Source organism: Drosophila innubila, chromosome X, assembly GCF_004354385.1.
Source record: "Drosophila innubila isolate TH190305 chromosome X, UK_Dinn_1.0, whole genome shotgun sequence".
In the NCBI taxonomy this organism is placed as follows: domain Eukaryota; kingdom Metazoa; phylum Arthropoda; class Insecta; order Diptera; family Drosophilidae; genus Drosophila; species Drosophila innubila.
In genome coordinates, this window is record NC_047626.1 from 20,927,875 (window position 1) to 20,946,004 (window position 18,130).

The 18,130-nt window shown below is 34.8% G+C and overlaps 5 protein-coding genes across 5 annotated transcripts; 1 reads left to right on the plus strand and 4 right to left on the minus strand.

Moving 5' to 3' along the window:
* Positions 1 to 1,662: 1,662 nt before the first annotated feature.
* On the minus strand, positions 1,663 to 2,140 carry LOC117792536 (acylphosphatase-1). Its single transcript, XM_034632719.1, has one exon. The coding sequence runs from the start codon at positions 2,056 to 2,058 to the stop codon at positions 1,732 to 1,734; it is 327 nt and encodes a 108-aa protein (XP_034488610.1). The 5' UTR covers positions 2,059 to 2,140; the 3' UTR covers positions 1,663 to 1,731.
* A 1,300-nt stretch (positions 2,141 to 3,440) lies between these two features.
* Positions 3,441 to 13,169, minus strand: LOC117791277 (protein snakeskin-like). The gene is made up of 3 exons (XM_034630988.1): positions 12,993 to 13,169; positions 4,022 to 4,139; positions 3,441 to 3,951 (listed from the first exon to the last, which is right to left on the minus strand). The coding sequence occupies exons 1-3, from the start codon at positions 13,032 to 13,034 to the stop codon at positions 3,731 to 3,733; spliced, it is 381 nt and encodes a 126-aa protein (XP_034486879.1). The 5' UTR covers positions 13,035 to 13,169; the 3' UTR covers positions 3,441 to 3,730.
* Positions 4,778 to 5,428, minus strand: LOC117791287. The gene is made up of 2 exons (XM_034631000.1): positions 5,095 to 5,428; positions 4,778 to 5,027 (listed from the first exon to the last, which is right to left on the minus strand). Exons 1-2 carry the CDS (start codon positions 5,150 to 5,152, stop codon positions 4,807 to 4,809), a joined length of 279 nt encoding a protein of 92 aa, XP_034486891.1. The 5' UTR covers positions 5,153 to 5,428; the 3' UTR covers positions 4,778 to 4,806.
* Positions 13,170 to 14,019: 850 nt separating the features above from the next.
* On the minus strand, positions 14,020 to 16,421 carry LOC117793726 (U3 small nucleolar RNA-associated protein 6 homolog). Its single transcript, XM_034634106.1, has 4 exons — positions 16,236 to 16,421; positions 15,853 to 16,156; positions 14,587 to 15,789; positions 14,020 to 14,527 (listed from the first exon to the last, which is right to left on the minus strand). Exons 1-4 carry the CDS (start codon positions 16,325 to 16,327, stop codon positions 14,294 to 14,296), a joined length of 1,833 nt encoding a protein of 610 aa, XP_034489997.1. The 5' UTR covers positions 16,328 to 16,421; the 3' UTR covers positions 14,020 to 14,293.
* Positions 16,422 to 16,905: 484 nt separating this feature from the next.
* On the plus strand, positions 16,906 to 17,892 carry LOC117793632 (chromobox protein homolog 3). The gene has a single exon (XM_034633999.1). It carries the CDS (start codon positions 16,971 to 16,973, stop codon positions 17,568 to 17,570), a length of 600 nt encoding a protein of 199 aa, XP_034489890.1. The 5' UTR covers positions 16,906 to 16,970; the 3' UTR covers positions 17,571 to 17,892.
* Positions 17,893 to 18,130: the final 238 nt, after the last annotated feature.

The following is an 18,130-nucleotide window of genomic DNA, read 5'->3' on the forward strand; positions in this document are numbered from 1 at the left end:
ATTTTATTGTATGGCAGAATTAATTTTAAAGTACAATTGTATAGCCAGAGCAACTGAGGCCTTCAGGCTAAAAAAAACAAAAATATTTTGATTAAATTGAACCGAGCCCAAGCCATGGGTTCGGGGGGTATGTGACTAGGCTCACGAACTGAACCGAAATCTTGCTCTATGGCTCGAGCCACTGAGCCAAACACTTACCCAAATCTTGGTGGCTTGCAGCCTTGGTGAACAAATTTGTTGTATAACTACTCTTCACCACTTAATATTTATATATATATATATATATGCATTTACAGAATTATAGCATTTCTTTTACGCTGCCAAAGCGGACATCACTGTTGCGAACGTTCTGTTCACTATGTCGGCGTTGCCACTGCGTTGCAATTATGCACCTAATTCGCGGCGACCGCAATCGCTGCCTGTTCGTTGTTGCCTATCAACGATGCGTCGGCGACGCACTTAGCGATGCTGATTAGCTGCTGCCGCCTTGCCACGGTTAATTTCCTTCAATTTTGCGGCTTTTTCGCATATGGGTTAATACTTGAACACATACACTCATACATTTATTCATAGGTTACATTGATATACCTATCATTACTTACCAATACAACTGTACACTCGTAATGGGCGTCCGCAAATTGACCCATAAAGTTATAACGTCGCCTTTGCTTCTACTGCGCACTGGCGACTCATAACAGAGATTGCCGCATCGAGCACTAAGCAATGAGCTATCCATATCGAATTGTTAGCTGCCTATCGTTTAACTCCCAACAAATTCGTATACCCTGCAGCTAATTAAACTATCTATTCGTTCAACTGTTTCTTTGCAGCTTAAATTTAATAACAGATAATAAAGTTGGTGCATTTCATAGGCGAAACTTCTTAGCTTTATGAGAAATATTTTAATTTTTAGACCAAATGACGAAAAACATTCATTTCTTAGCTTTGGTGTAGTTTTGTTTTAAAATAATTTTAAAATTTCGCATTTTTTTCTTAGCGGTTTTTAGAGGTGCTACCACATTTGTCATCAATCCAGAAAGCTAATGAATATTTATGTAACTAGTTAATACTCAGCTTAAGATTTAAACCAGTAGTTTTAGAGCCATCAATTTTTGAATTAAGAAAATTATGATGTTTTTTTTTGGCTTTTTACGATTTTTTTTACTTTTAAATACTACGAAAACTAGAAGAAAATAATAACATTACATTATTTAAATAACTGCATTAAATAGACGTCGTGTAAGGTATGAATCATTTAATTCTATGGAGAAACAGCGTTATACATGTGTGTTCCAGAAATCTCTAGATTTTTTAAGTTTTTACACTCTTTTTCTTTTGCCAAGAACTTCCTTATATATATAATATATATATATATATACATCATTTACTTGGCTTCTCGACAGGTAGGTACTTGAAATATGGACTGATCATATTGATTCCAAAACAAAGTCACGATTTTGTTATCGGCATGTCTAGTCCATTTGTATGCAAAAATGGTGGCACCTTTGAGCAGAGGCGAATGAGATTCGCATTAAATATTACTAGATAAGATCAGTGATTGAGTATAATACTCATAAGTAATATAATAGGCACAACACAGAAACTTGTTTGAAGATCATTGTGCCTACCCAACAGTTCCAAAACATCAATAAACATAGATGATCAAGATAACGCAATTTTATATTTGAGTTTGCTTTATTACCGATCGAATTTTAGATGACTGCTGATGTATTAATTTTTCTTCCTCACCTCGAAAGTGTCATACGTATATTCCACAATGATTTTCAGGTTCTTTATGATAAACTCCTTGACGGCAGCCACGTATTCAGCTGCTGTGGCAATAAGTTGCTTAAATGCTTCTATCACTTTGCCCTCACCCTGCAGCTGACCCTTATATAAATCGTCAGCGACCTGTATAATATAACCGCGGATACCCAAGATCTTAGCCTGGGCAGCGGCAAACATTTCGAACGCCTCCTTGGGAAATTTTCCAGCGATTTCGAAGTCACAGGCCATAATTGTGGGATTATCTTTATTATCTGGTTTGGTAGTTGCCATCTTAGCTTGGTAAGGTAATTTAAGTATAATAGATGTTCTAAAAAGTTCTATGAAGCAATTTCAACTGCCTGCTGTAAGTAATAAACGATGATTATAAGCATTCAACACGAACCATAAACACGAACATAATACTGACAGTTTCTAATTGCAAACTTGCACAAGAAGAGAAAATATAATTAAAAATGTAACACTCATGTGTACATATATATTAATTAGAATTAATTTAATAAATATTTAACTATAATTATAAAACAAAAGTTAAAAAAAAAAAAATTTAATATAAATCACAACCCGATTTAAAGCCACTTCATTTAGAATGTATCTCAATCTTAGGCTAAAAGCGATTTATCTCAACTTTGTTTTTCTTCGTCGACTCATCCGTTAACACGGGCACTGCTGTGCGTCTAGAGAGCCATGTGAGGGTTGTACATAAAAAAATAATTATAAATTAAATAAATTGCTTAATTATTTAGCGAAGACAACGACAGCAAAAACTAAATCACAAAGTCACACGCAGGGCAACAGACAAAAGACAATGTAATAAAATAAATTAACTAACAGAAAAACAACAGATGCACAGTTTACGGTGATATGCGGAAGCGAAAATACCCTAACAAAAAATATTTGCACATTACAGTTATAGTTTTGATTGCAAGAAAGAAAAGAAAACCTAATAAAATAAAAATAATTACTTTTAAATTTAATTTAAAATTGACTAACAAGATATATAATTTAAGATAAAAATTTAAAACATGGTAATAAAACAAGGTACAATTTAAAAACATAAAACAACTAACCTTGTGCTAAGTGATTTTTTCATAAGTATTTAAAATATAGGAAGTAACTTTTCTGAAGTACGCTGAATATCTAACATTACTTTTTTTCCAAGGGACTTACACTATAACCCGCAAGACTAACATTCTTGTAAATACCGAAAAAATATAAATATTTTTAAATTTCAATAAAATCTGTAGAAAATGTTTTTTCTTTGGATACACAAATTATGTAGATTGTGATATTTTTTTTCCTTTTGCAGGTGTGTCGCAAAAAACTCAAGAGATCGGTTCGAGCAGGTCTCGAAAATTGAAAGTAAATGTGAAAAGTTGACAACCTTTAGGGCAGGTTTCGCTAACAGTGGTTGGCACGTGACGTCACGCGGCGTGTGTCGGAGCAATTTTCCCAGAAAGAGTCTGAAAATGCGCTTCAAGCAATTATGCGCAATTTTCTTAGCATGATGCATGGTGAGGGGAAATCGCAAAATAGCGGCGCAATTATTATATAAGACATGACCAGTTCCAGATTAAAGTAGTTAACCGGATGCTAGATATTAGATACAAACAAGCACATACACTTACAGAAACAGATGCAGATACAGATACAGATACAATAGCAGTATATATTTCTTAATGGATTCCTGTGAACAATTTAATATTTGTTTAGCAAACGCTTTCTCGTGCACAATCGAATTTTACTTAAGTGCTACATAGATAGGTATATTCGAAAAAAAATTACATATAAATATAAGTATATTGTGTACATGAAATTCGAAGAGTTTACACAAGATTCATATTCCGCATTATGACCACACACAGAAGCCATGAGAATTTCAATTGGTATGTTTTAAAAAAAAAAGCGCATCATAAATATGAAGATAGCCCATTCTATTTGGGGCTTACGTTCTGCAAATGGAGAGTGTATCCAGTAAAAAGACGGCGCCGTTGATAATCATCAGGGAGCCAGCAGCGATAGCTTTACGCTTGCGATCCTTCAGGTAGTCGTAGGTATCATGCCAATAATCGATCACCAATGCACCCGATGCCACAAACAAGATACAACCCAACAGCGAGATAAGCGCATTCAGACGTTTCTCCACAACTGAACCGATCACGTGTCCTAGAAAGATTCACATTTAAGTTGAGTTAAATCCATATTAATGGTTAATCATTCAAGGTATACTACTTACCGATAAAAAGCACAGCACAGATGATAGTGAAACCACCAATGGTTCCGTAGACAATCAGATCATGTTTGCTCATAGTATCCACCATCTCACTAAGCACACAGCAAGCAATGGCAATGGCCTGGTGAAATCAAGAAAAACAATAATTTAATATTTAGATAATTCATCTTTGTGTAAAAAATAGGAAAATTGTTAAAAAATAACAAAAAATAAAAAAAATCACCCCGAAGAAATAACAAAATACAAAACGTGACATTTAAATTGGGTATTATACTATTTCCTTATTCTTATTATAGATAAAAATCATAAAATTTCAACAATCAATGATGAAAATCAGCTTAGAGACATCTTTTATCAAACCCTTCTTAGATTGAATTTAAAATTTGTACTATTTGTCTCCTTTTAATACTTTTTTAAAAATAAGATATTGATTAAAATTTAATTTTTATGTAGCATACTTTTTGGGACCTTAGATAATTTTAATCGTCAATAAAAAATAATTATATTAGTAAAAATTGTTTTTTTTTAACCAAATGAGTATTTTATTTGAACTTTTTATAAAGAGATTATTATTTTTTGTAAAAGTATATCAAAGACAATCGAGTTGTAATAAAAAGATGTGATTTGCAAATTCCGTGAAAATTCACAAAGGTTTGAACGTATCTAGCATATGTTTTGGTATAAACCATTCCCCCAAAAATTACTCGAAATAAGTAATTAATCAGCATAGGGAATTATTTTAGATATACTAGTAGTAGGTTTTGGTTTTCTATTTTTGTTGGCAATATTTATTTGGCATGAAATATGACAAATGTGTCGGCGATAAAAATAATTCCATTGGCAAAAGCTAGAACGCCAGAAGACAGAATGGTGTTCTTATCGATGGCAGTCTCATAATTGTTTATCCAGCGATCGAGTATGATAGCCCCAGTTGAAATGAATAGTATACAGCCCGCCACTGCGAAGAGTATGTCGATTCGCTTGTCCATTTTGGCGCCCAGCAGGTGGCCTGTAAAGTGGATTGATATTCAACTTGCAAAAACAAAGAGAAGAAGAGTCCAAAGTGACAATATTACCTATGGTAAGGGAACTGCAAATGATCAAATAGCCGGCTAATGTGCCACAAACTAGCATTGCCTCGCTGCTATAGCCATGATCCGCAACGCTCTCAATCAATATGATAATGCTGGCGGTGAAGACCTGCGATGAGCGCTCGAAACTTGGATCAGACGTGGACAGACATTGGACAAGAAGGCAACAGACTGACACATTTACGGAACGGACAAGTCGAAGGTAGTGACAAACAGTTGAAAGTAGTAAAGGAATTGAATAAGGATTACAAAGAAAAGTCTAAACCGTCTTCAATCAGTCATCAATCAAAACGGAACGCAAATTTCGAAAGATGTGCGCTGACAAACAGTTGAAAAAGGAATTGAATTTACAAGTCGAAAGTAGTGACAAACAGTTGAAAGTAAAAAAGGAATTGAATATAAACAAAGATAAGTCTCAACAGTCTTCAATCAGTCATCAATCAGAACGGAACGCAAATTTCGAAAGATGTGCGCTGACAAACAGTTGAAACAAGAAATTGAATTTTAAAAATGTTGGATAAGAAAATTGAGTGCCACATTTCATCCATCATTCATCAATCAAAATAGGATATTAAGATGAAAACATTTAGCAAAGAAATTGATTATATAATGACAATCAAAATGATCGCTATTTGCAATATAATTTGAGCTTTTGAGGCCTAAAAGCCAGAACAAAAACTTCTTTTCTTAATTGCTAAATTATTAGAAATATAATAATTTATAAATAAAGCTGTTTTACTGTAGCTTGGAAAATACTTTTAAACATAATTTAGACTATTTAAGATTTTAAATTTAATAGTGACTAAAAATCAACTTCCAAAAATTCCTAGCCAAAGTCAACTCTTAAAACTTTAGGCCTACTTAAATTCGATTGTTATTATCTATATAGGTATCAGTATAGGCCAGACAGACTACCAATTGTTGTTAAATTCCATTAAAGTCGGCATGGGTAACTCCCAGTAGGAATTCCCTTCCGTTGCGAGTGTTTAAGCCAATTTGCTTATCAAAATATGAATATTATTTAGATACTCGTATTGATATCACTAAATGTTCGCTATATCGACGGGCCATTTGGCACTTTTAGTGTCAACAAAATGGAATCATATATCTAAATGCGAGTATTATAAATGGGTGCGCCCCAACTGTGCTACATCATAGTTGGGGCAATCAATCAATCAATTAGAAACGCCATTAGTGCCCGCTAATTGCCAGCTAAAAGGATGCCACGCAGTTGCGTATCCTTGCAAATATATCCCCAACACCATATCGACTATTATTTAACTTGTAACATAATGCGAGATACTTGCCACACGACAACAACAAAATGTCATTAGGAGAGCGTGTTAGCAGCTTATAGATATCATATTAGACTCTTTACTATAGATACAGCAGGCACAGTTATATACTTGATATTTTTACATACATACATATGCATATATATGGATTACTTTTTACCACGCGCCCATTAGCAACAACTAAAATTAGCTGGAATCGAACACAATTACGTATGTCAATAATTGCTAAATATTGGATCAATCATTTGCATTTGCCACATACATTTTATAAATTATATCATTTATATCATGATATCATTATGGTTCTTATAACGCTTTTGACGGGCTTTTCTTACTAACACTCTATTTCTCTGCTATAAATCTTACTGTACATCTTTATTTGGGCTTTTACAATTAATGACGGATCAATTAAAAATTTTAAATACCCCTAAACTACTAACTTTTAAGTTTTTAATTTAAAAGTTTGCATTAAAATGAAAATTAAAATGCTATTATTTAGCTTTTATTTTAGCATTTTGCAGTTACTTTGATAATTTTATGGAGTTGACAGTTGAGTAAATTTAAAAAAATATATATGTCTCCCTTGGTAACGATCGATTGAATATAACAATGCATCGATCGCCAAAGACCTTATCATATCTATCATTCTTAGTTTTATTGTCTAATCACAACAACAATTGATGTTATATGTACAGTGTATATTGGATGGACACGTGTGTGTCTGTATAATACACATATGTAGTTATAGGCAAATAAGAATAGTAGCTAAATGTAATAAACAAAATTAAAATGAATCAATGGGAAGTATTTGAGGGTTGAGTGAGATATGAGCAATCCATTTATAATATGCATAGGTAATCATAATTCGAGTATATGTCGGCACGTGTATAATCAATCCCACAAAAAAAACCTCTACACGAGGTAAAAGTCTAGTGACGAAAGCAATTTCTAGCCCCAAAATTGCTGATATCCAATTTTGTGACGAACAAAATTCAGTTTAGTCTAAAAATTTTAAATAAAAATATAAATTAATAAAAAAAAGTCGAATGTTGGCATTGTGCACTGTGAGCAAAAAGGGTGAGCTTCTTTGTACATAAAAATTACTTTTTGCGCAGTGCCGAATGCCAATTTTCGCTTTTTTTTTTAACTTTCGCCCGATCGGTCCTATGACAGCTATATGATATAGTGGTTCGATTAGAACCAACTTTAATCAGGATATACAGGTCTAACTTAAATGCATATTCTATTAGTTTGGTTACGATATCTCGTAAAACAAAAAAGTTTTTCATACTAAGACTTAATATTGGACCGATCGGTCCTATGACAGCTATATGATATAGTGGTCCGATTTGAACCAACTTTGGTCCGGATATATAAAACCAAGTTAAATGCATATTGTATTAGTTTGGTTAAGATTTCTCATAAAACAATAAAGTTTTTTCGTATTAAAACCTAATTTTGACCCGATCAGTTCTATGACAGCTATATGATATAGTGGTCTGATTTAAGCCAACTTTTGTCAGGATATATAAAACCAAGTTAAATGCATATTGTTAGAGCCGTTTTGTCAGAAATCGCCAAAATGTAAGCTAAAAAACTTTATTTCACCTGTAAAATGTTACCTGAGTGCTTTAGAACTTGAACCTGTTTCTACGTCCGACTGCGTGCTATGGAAAATATTTCATGAATAAAATTCCTTGCTCATTCGTCGCGTATTTTGATAAGCTTACAGCTCCGAGCTCTGCACCGATGTCGGTTCCTAAGACCACAGTCAAGACTTCAGTCCTAAGTCAGCCTTGATGAAGATGGTCCAATGCAGCTTTATCGACGTTGCGCTTGGAGGCTTTTTGGCATTTATCACAAGCACTTTACCCCTCACTTAACCCATTCCCAGCTGAGGTCCCAATTTCAATTTCAGCTCCAACCCAAGCTATAACTCCAGCTACAGCAGAGTGTTGTGCGTGTTTTCTTAATGGTTTTCTGCCTAATGTCTGGACGCTGTTGTGGGCCCCAAAGGGCTACAATTGATTTTGAATTATATGCCCACACTTGGCTGCCCAAGCAAGCCGCAGAATCTACACTCAATAGGGAATATGTAATAGTTTTTAGCATTTTCTGCATTTATGTAAATGCTCAATTCTCAATCAGTACAGATGTTTAATATGAAATGTTTGAATATTCGCCGAAAAGTTAAGTATAAAAATTAATGGAACCACAATTTGATAAGAGCAACCCATAAAAATACTTATTATCGATCAAATATACAGGTCAAACTTCTTTCCGATAAGTAAAACCAATGCTCGAAAGTAATTAATGAATAAATTATAAGGAAACGAAAAATATACAATGTTTTCTCAATATTAAGCTTTATCTAGCTTAAGATAATAAATATTTAAAGAATAATGTACTTAACTGCCCCAGCTGCTTTCGTCACTAACGCGAACTGCCGTCCGCAGTGATGAGCATTATTAGCTCGATTGAATGGAAATAGATAAAAGTGATTTTAGAGATATTTTAATATCTTATGATCTTTCCACTTGAAAATATTTAAAAGAACGCATAATTTTTTTTAAATAAATTTAATTATAAGCATTGCTATATTTAATTTATTTAATTAAATCAAATTAAATTTTATATTTAAATCCATTATTATAGCTGTCATTATATCGAATATTTCCCTAAAAGTACAATTCTTCATTTGTTTCAATTGTTACTATTGTTTGTATTATTTATATATAAAAATATTGACTTCCTGTCAATTAATAACGCTTACTAATTGTCACACCAAATTGTTTGACCGATAAAAATGCCAATAAAATTCGGCTATATTGTTTTAGCTACTTGACTGTACTAGTTTTGGGTTTTTTTGCGTATTATGTTTATCAAGAAATCATATAAATACTTTATACTATAAAGTTTATAGTAATACTTTGAGTAAATGCATTAAAAGAAAAATAAATTGCTTACGAGTTTGGACTGGAAATGACCTTCGAAATGATAAATCTAAAAGATGATGAACTGTCTTAGGCTGGCCTTACTGTACCAAAACCAGCATAGATATAACGTTCGCTTAAAATTCTCATAAAATGGGATTTCCATGGATTATGAAAACCGCCCCATTTATTGCTGGTCAAAAGCAAAGCCCTGCAGCTATTGGCCCAAAAGTAGTCAAGCGACTTGGCCAAATCAAGCTCAGTCGCTTCAAACAGTGCCCATATATCAAAATTATTTGAAAACAGCCAGGTTAGGTGTGTGTGTGTGTGTGTGTGTGTGTGTGTGTGTGCATGTGTGTGTGTGTGTTACGGTATGTAGCAATTAATTATATGACGCTGACATGCCATTGACTTTGGCCAATGCTCCACTGACAACCCAACACCCCACAAAACACACACACACACACACTAAATAAATAACTAAATAACAACCAAATGAACAATAACAAATGCGTTGCAAATAACCATAACAAAAATATAAAAAACAAAAATTTGCAGTTAAAACATTTATTAGCTCGTAAACAGATTTGCGAGCGTGTTGCAAGAATTTTGAAAAGGCGTAGCAGACACATGTTAATAGTGAGAGTTTAAGGAGGCACGACTAAATATCTAATACAAACAATAAGTTATTATGGCACCTTATCTGCAATACCCTAAGTCATTTCCCATGACCAAAATAATATCATATATTTACACTAAAGCTGCGAGCCAAGTCGCTGCTATATTTGTTGTAATTTTAATTGTTATTGTTATTGTTATTATTTATTTGATTTTCCGATGAGTAACGCTGCTGCACGCTGTTGCTGCTGCTGGTCAGCTCATTAAGCGTCCGACTAGCTAAAAAATTAGCTATGCCGCTCACATATATACACACACACACACACACACGAACGTACACACATTTTGATTTGTTGTTTATTTAATGCAGCGCCAGAAGCTTCGACCTTTGCCAGCTGCCCGATCCATTGGCGCACATGGCGTATGCGTAATATGCGCTCACACTTGCTATTATGACATCATCATCATCATCATTATCATCACCATGATCGACTGTCGCCAGCTAAATACATACGTGCCTAAATAATTCAAGGCGCGTCTCGGTTTGTTTACACTCGTATTCCCATTTAATTACTGAAACCCAACTGCAAACCTAAAGCTGTGAAAATGTGTCACTGAATTGAGCGGAATACCTTTTAGGTGTGCCACGCCCACCAATATTATTTGAACGTGTACTCGTTAAATGAACAGGGTCCACAACGATTCGATGATCTAAGAGTATTCGTCAGTCACTCTAATTACAACTTAAAAAATGATTCAAGTGAATGCAATTAAACATGATCAATTTCATGTTTCAGTCAACATAAAGAAAGAAAAAATAGAACAAGGCGGATTTGATATTCTTAGCATGACAAAAATTTAATACCCTTACAGATTATTCCTATATCGTTTAGTCCTTCATTATTTTTGTCTTTGCATTATTTTAGAAAAACACCAACTTCGATTCAACTTCCAATTATCGACTGATAATTTTTAAGGCAGCTGTATTTTATACGATACTTTTAGTTTTCTTAAGGTAAGTCGCAAAATCTATTTTCAGTTGTGACTAGAGCCTGAATTAAAAAGTATATCATATAAAATAAATAAATAAATTTCCGTTAAAAAAGAAATTAAATAAAATACAAATAAATGAATTTATATAATTAAATAAATTTAATTAAATACAATTAAATGAAATGAAATAATTAAATAAATTTAATTAAATCCCTTAAAACAAAAAATATTCGAATCTTTTCTTATTTTTACATGTCATTTTAAGGTCAACAGAAAGTTGGTCAGAGAACCAAATTTGTATAGTTTAATTATACTTTAAAAAAACAAAAATATAATAAACAAATAAGAGAATATATTTTGGTCAAAAAAATTAGATGACATTAAAAATCGGACACGCCTTTATTTTATGATGTCGCCCTGCAAACATTTCACAATTATTTTCATTCAAGAATTGATACAGTTTATCCTATTAATCCTATGTTTATTTTTAAGTCCTTCACAATATAACTTAACAGATTTAATGGTGATGGTTTTACAAATCTAATAAGCAGTATTGAAACCCAATGAAACCCACATTAAATCAATTAAGATATATTGTGAAAGACTGAAAAATAAACTAACCCTTAACAAAAATAATGTACGAATTACGTATTTATAAGATGTAGTAACCTCAACTGTATCAAGTTTCCAAACTAGCTAAATTTAAGTTTGCGATATCAAGAATTATACTACATCGGAGTGCATATTATACTTATATGATTTATTAAACAAAGAAAAAGTCTAGTATATTTCCAGTTAGATTGGCAAGTGAAAAGTGTAACATTGTTGCCGACACATAAAACTTAAGTAATTTCGCCTTGAAATTTCGAGTCACATTGTATGTATGTTATTTTTAACTATGATAATCCGCACATGACAATAAAACTCAGGAGTCAATGAGCTCATGTCAAGCCAGAAGACACAAATGTTGCATGCACAATAAAATTTGTGTAATTATTGCTCATACGCCATGTTGCACTGATACAAAGTGAGGCTATCAATTATTGAATAACAAAAAGCAAAACAATAACAAAAACAGCTGATAAACTGAATTGAAAACAAAGTGCAATTTGTCGTTAAACAATATATTTAAATGTTTAAGAGTTCCGATTTGCTACGAGTGAAAATTCCACAAAATAAGTGAGAAAATATAATTATAAAGAAAATCTGACTCATAGCGCTTTCTATGCCAATATGTAAATCAAATAAATAAATAATAAAAATTTAATCTGTGTTTGGCTGACATCATACTATAGAAGCATCTTCACAAATCAAACGGAAGTCAAAATCACGTTGAATTATAAATCTTTGTTTATGAAACATTAAGGCGGTCATGTCGACTGACTAACCGTGAATGTAATGAGAATCCCAGTATCTGGTTTGTTTGTATCTCAGAGACTTACAAAATTAATGACATCATGGGAGCTGAGATCATAAAAGAATGTTGCTGACACGCTTTAGAGAACTACGCAGTTGTGAAGTATGCCATCAAAATAAGGAATCAAACCAAAAACAAAAAATTCAAGTAAGAAAACTTAATTGGAGTGTGCTCGACTACGAGATACCTATCATATTATAGCACATCATATGTTTCGTATCTTGAGTCTTTAGTTTTAAAATTGCTCTTGTAATTTGATTTTCAACGAGCCAAATTTTAAAATAAACTCAATCTCTAAGAAGTCTATGCACAAACTTAATATACCCTCGACCAGGGTATATAAATAAACTCCAAAAAAATAAAATCCCAAATAACGTCATGACCATTGAAAACGAGTCTGGCCAACGAAAACCGGTTGCTGCAAGGCAACTGTTTAGAGGGTAGAAAACGAGACAAAAAAGAAAAACCAAAAAAAAAAAAAGAGCAACAGCTCTCACAGCAGCCGGCAAGACATTTAAGTTGACAGGAGCAATAGTTCAGATTAGAAAAGGGATATAGAAAGAGATAGAGCTACATGCAGACAGACATCAAAGGTGTACATATACAATTGACAGACACTGTACTCACCAGCTCAATGATCTTCAATAGCAAACGATTGTTAAACTCCATCGCGTTTTCTTTCTGACGTTCGACGTTCGACTTTCGCTTTTCAAATCGTTTTAGCTTCGGCTTTTGGTTCTCCTTATCCACTCACGACCTATCGACGTATTGCCTTCACGTTGTGCGAAAACTGACTGACCCAATGCGATGCCAGCGTGCGCGTCTAAAGCTCAGGCAGCAATTGCGTTAAGCAGCGACGTCGACGTCGACTGTGACTGCGACTGTGACTGCGTTAATGACGGCGAAATTCCCGTCGATTATGGTGGCAACTGGTGTGTGTTCTTGTGTGTGAATAAGTACATACGCATGCATTGAATATATGTATGTATGTATATATGTATATGTATGTGCTCTTACTCTTATCAATGCCAATAACCAAATACTAATAAATGTGTACATGTTTTAATATAAATAAGTAAATACATCTCATATGCATTTGCATATTTAACTAGGAACACATTTATATACCCTGTAATCATTGCAAATTAATAAAAATAGACCAAACTCGCTCGCGGTGCTACAGTCGAGCATACCCAACTGTCGGAGACCCCGTACTTACTATGGAAAAAAAAAGTTTTTCATACTAAGACTTGATTTTCGCCCGATTTGAACGAACTACGGAAAAGATGTATAAGACTAACTTTAATGCATATTATCTCATAAAAAAGGTGGTCCGATTTGAGCCAACTTCGATCAGGATATATCGATCGATTGCATATTCTATCAGTTTGGTTACGATATCTCATAAAACAAAAAAGTTTTTCATACTAAGACTTAATTTTCGCCCGATCGGTCCTATGGCAGCTATATGATATAGTGGTCCGATTTTAACCATTTTTGATCAGGATGTATAAGACTAACTTAAAAGCATATTCTATCAGTTTAATAACGATATCTCATAAAACAATGACCAATTTAAAATTTTTTACCGGTATGTACCAGTACTGATACCGGAACCGAAAATCCGAAACCGAAATAAGATATTTTATCAAAATATATGTTTTGGGACGTACTGGAACCGATATTTGTATCGGTTAGATTCCCTTGTTTTAATACATAGTACTTATTTAACCCATGTGCGTTATACATTGAAATATACACATAATATGAGAAATTATAAAGTATATTACAAAGTTGTTTATAATGAATAGATAAAGGAGGAGAATTGAATGACATTTCTATTTGATAAAAGATTATCAACAAAAATAGAGATAAAAATAAAAAAAAAATTGAAACAAAACTCAAATTACGATCATAAGCCAATTTATTTAACTAGTTGGAGCGGCGGCAATGTGCGCTAACGCTCGCTTTTCCTCAAAGATGGCCACAAACTCTGGATCGAGTTTGGAACTAGCACGTTGGCTGAGCAGAGCGATGTTCTTGATGTCGCCATGATCCCGCTCGAAGGCGATAAAATCAATCCAAACAGTTGGATCTTGCTTCCCGAAATAAGTAGCCATAAATTCGTAGCAATTGCGCCAGAATTTAATTGTTGGCTTATCCTGTAATGGGGTAATTTATTAACAGTGAGTCATACAAAAGAGATTGACAATTGTTTTACCTTCAGTTTGGAGCTCTCTATCAGCTTAATCATCTCCCGATGTAGCTGTACGGACATGGGCGGTTGTATTGCTAATTTTTTATATTCATCGCGTGATTTGGTCGGCGAATGCTCGTGCCACAAATATCGCAGGTAGCTGCAACGCAGAGCAGCAAACTCCGGCCAAGTCTCCTTGCAGGCCTGCATAAAAATGTCGTTCAGTTGCCGCCTGGACTGAGAATCACCACGTGCCCGATAATAGCTAATGACACTCTCCCAGAGAGGTAAGCCGGCAGCGCCCATTGTCCGGCGCACCTGACTGAACAACTTGTGGATGGTCGGCTCGTCGTCGTTGCGAATGAGAGCGGCCAAGAGCAGCTCGTGCATGCGCATCGATGGATCGTGCTCCAGTGCCTCGGTGAGAATGCGAACACAAGCATCGCCGCCATTCTCATTGCTACCAAGTATCATACTAAGTGTGGCATAATGTTTTGAATGCATCAGCTTGGACTTATGGCCATCCTGTAGAGCTGTGCCCAAACACTGTTGTGTGTAGGCGCGCTCTGTTTTGTGATTCCGGCTAAGCGCCAACATGGCTTCCAGATATAAATTCCACATCTCCTGCGTCTGCACATGCTGCACAGCCGTCTTGTAAACAAGCACACACAGCTCAATGCGACGCTTCTTCGAACGTGCCTGCCACACAGAGTTCTCGTCTGATCGCATCTTCTTCTCAGACGGCTCTCCGCTGGCTTCGATCTTCTCCATATGTTTTTGTAAATCACCCAAATGGAAGCCACGCAGCTCGCGCTTTGCCAGTGCATCCCACAGGGCTGGTTCACGCGAGAACTTTGTCTGTATGTCCTCAATAATATAATGCTGAAGATTGACCGTCATCTCCGGGTAATCCTCACAGGCTTCGAGCAGTTTTAAAAAGTATTCCAAATGTGTTATATTCGTCAAGCTATTCCGATAGACGGACACAACCCGCTCCAGTTTAATCTCCTGCTCGGAGACTGTATTCTCATCTAGATTGCGTTTGCTGTCTGCCTGGGCAGCCTCCTTGAGAAGTATATCGAAGAAAACCTTATTAATCACCTCGGAGGCTGGATGTCGTTGTAATCCACGCAGCAGTAAATTCTCCACCCGTGTGATGTTAAGGCGATTGTATTCGTAGAGCCACAATGCGGCACTTGTCCAGGACTCTGGATCGTCACCATGATACTGTGAGAGGGATACATTATTACCAACATACTATTGAGCATTGGGATCTCATTTTAATCTTACCGACAGCATCTTCTCATAGATGCCAGCCACCTCCTGTGGTGCGGATTTCTTGCTGAACTTGATGAAATTATTCCACAGACGCTTCTCATGTGCAAACTTCACCAGCATTTCCCTGTACATACGTATAATCCGGGTGGCTATGGAGGATTTCAGACCGCGTAATTTCATTCCCGCGATTTTCTCCTTTTCGGTTATTGTCATATGCATTTGAGTCTCGTATACAATAAAGTCCAAATAATCGGCAATGCTCTTTTTACTTTTTGTTATATTTAACAGCAAACGTTCGCGCTTTCGTACACATTCTCTAAAAGTTAAGGCAAAAACATTAACAAGGAAATGTATAATACTGTAAATTTTTACTTTGGCGTCTTTGGATTATTTACCTGATTTGATCTGCTGTGAAGACCTGGTAATGCTTCATTTGCTCATACTCGGGCAGCAGGCGCTCCTGCAGCTCGGCAATAAATTCACCCATTGTAACTTATTGTATTCACTCAGAGTGCATCTAAATAAATTAAATATTTATTTTATCAAGTGCCGCGCACGTTGTCCACATGCCGTTTGGGATCAGCTGTAGGGAAATTTTGTCATCGATAGTTTATTGCAATCATCGGCTATGAAGGGTACATTGCTGCCAACTTTTTAGAGCAAAAATAGCTGTTTCTGACTGAAAACCATCCGAAAAATAGCTAAAACAGCGATTTTTAACTTCAATTTTATTCATTTATTCATAATAAATATTCATCATTTTGTCTAATTCGAAAAAATCCTTACAACCTTTTACAAAAATTTATCACTTTTATTTTATATAATTTCTAATTAAAAATTTTTATCAAATTGTTCAATCATTGCAAAATTTTTTGGTAAATGATTATAAAAGAGTTCACTTTTGAATTGTTCGCCGTCAGAGGCAATTTGTTTGGATTAGCTGAGGGGAAATTTTGTTATCGATTTGTTGCGTGGAAATTGCATTCCAAACCAGTTTTGGCAGATTTTTTAGGTGTGCGGTCACCCTAAATACCAAAATACCTTAAGACTGGTCACTTTTTTCAAAAACAATTTTTTTTAGTTAACAGTAAATAAATAAAAGTTGAGAGAAAACACAAAAGCAAATTGCAATGGCCGAATTCTCAGTGGAACGTGTGGAAGATAAGCGAACGGTGAATGGTCGTACAGAATATTATTTAAAGTGGAAGGGATATCCACGCAGCGAAAACACTTGGGAGCCGGTCGAAAATCTCGATTGTCCCGATTTAATAGCAACGTTCGAGGAATCATTAAAGAATAACAAAAAGGAGACAAAAAAACGACTCTCCACATCATCCACACCAGAATCGATACGTAGTAAAAGGAAATCATTCATGGAGGAAGAAACCGATGAACAGAAAAAGTTGATTGGCTTTGATCGCGGCTTGGAGCCATCGAAAATTCTGGGTGCCACCGACTATGCCGGATACCTAATGTTTCTAATGAAATGGAAAGGCAGCGATCACGCCGATTTAGTGCCCGCCAAACAGGCGAATGTCAAATGTCCTCAAATTGTTATTCAATTCTATGAGGAGCGTCTCACATGGCACACGGGCAACGGCAATGGCAACGGCGGCGGAAGCGATGGAACACCTGGCAGTGCAGCAGGCGCAAGTCCTAGTGGCAGCATCAACGATGAGAACATTAAGCCGGATGCTGGCGTGGAATCGGGGAATGCTGACACCATTTAAACCATAAAAACACTTGCATCGCAATACGCGACCATACATACATACATACATATGCTCGCTCCTACGTTTTACAAATTAATTATGTCTATAATCACTGTGGAACAAAAGCATCAAGAAGGATGCGACTAGCAATATACATACATACATACATATGTATGTACGAAGGCAGAAAGGAAAATTTGCTACAACTGTCGGATCATTTATACAATACAATACATACATACTAATCATAAGCATTATTGCATGTTAATTACAACGCCCAACAGATTGAAAATGTTGGACAACTTTCTAAAATAGTATATATACATATTAATATGTAACTCAAATAAACATGTTTCTGATTTTTAATATTATTAAGTCAACGAAAAGAACTATTATTTCTCCCAAATGTTGCCACCCTGTGAAATTCGCGGATCTGGCAGTATGTACCAATTTCGGTCAGTTGTCAAAATTGGTACTTTAAATTACTCTACCTTTTTTTTTTTTTTTTTGAAAATTTCATGATTTTGAAGCTAGAATTTTTAATTTGTTGGAATTTTCTGCATTTTTAAAATTTTTTT

What these genes read in the sequence shown, in the direction of transcription:
- LOC117791287 (XM_034631000.1), bottom strand. Translation starts at nt 5,152, where the DNA reads ATGCTAGTTTGTGGCACATTAGCCGGCTATTTGATCATTTGCAGTTCC. An exon ending in TTGCAGTTCCCTTACCATAG is followed by an intron (nt 5,028 to 5,094) that starts GTAATATTGTCA and finishes TCCACTTTACAG; the next exon opens with GCCACCTGCTGGGCGCCAAA.
- LOC117791277 (XM_034630988.1), bottom strand. Translation starts at nt 13,034, where the DNA reads ATGGAGTTTAACAATCGTTTGCTATTGAAGATCATTGAGCTG. An exon ending in TATTGAAGATCATTGAGCTG is followed by an intron (nt 4,140 to 12,992) that starts GTGAGTACAGTG and finishes TGATTTCACCAG; the next exon opens with GCCATTGCCATTGCTTGCTG. An exon ending in CTGTGCTGTGCTTTTTATCG is followed by an intron (nt 3,952 to 4,021) that starts GTAAGTAGTATA and finishes GAATCTTTCTAG; the next exon opens with GACACGTGATCGGTTCAGTT.
- LOC117793726 (XM_034634106.1), bottom strand. Translation starts at nt 16,327, where the DNA reads ATGGGTGAATTTATTGCCGAGCTGCAGGAGCGCCTGCTGCCCGAGTAT. An exon ending in TTCACAGCAGATCAAATCAG is followed by an intron (nt 16,157 to 16,235) that starts GTAAATAATCCA and finishes CTTAACTTTTAG; the next exon opens with AGAATGTGTACGAAAGCGCG. An exon ending in TCTATGAGAAGATGCTGTCG is followed by an intron (nt 15,790 to 15,852) that starts GTAAGATTAAAA and finishes TCCCTCTCACAG; the next exon opens with TATCATGGTGACGATCCAGA.
- LOC117793632 (XM_034633999.1), top strand. Translation starts at nt 16,971, where the DNA reads ATGGCCGAATTCTCAGTGGAACGTGTGGAAGATAAGCGAACGGTGAAT.
- LOC117792536 (XM_034632719.1), bottom strand. Translation starts at nt 2,058, where the DNA reads ATGGCAACTACCAAACCAGATAATAAAGATAATCCCACAATTATGGCC.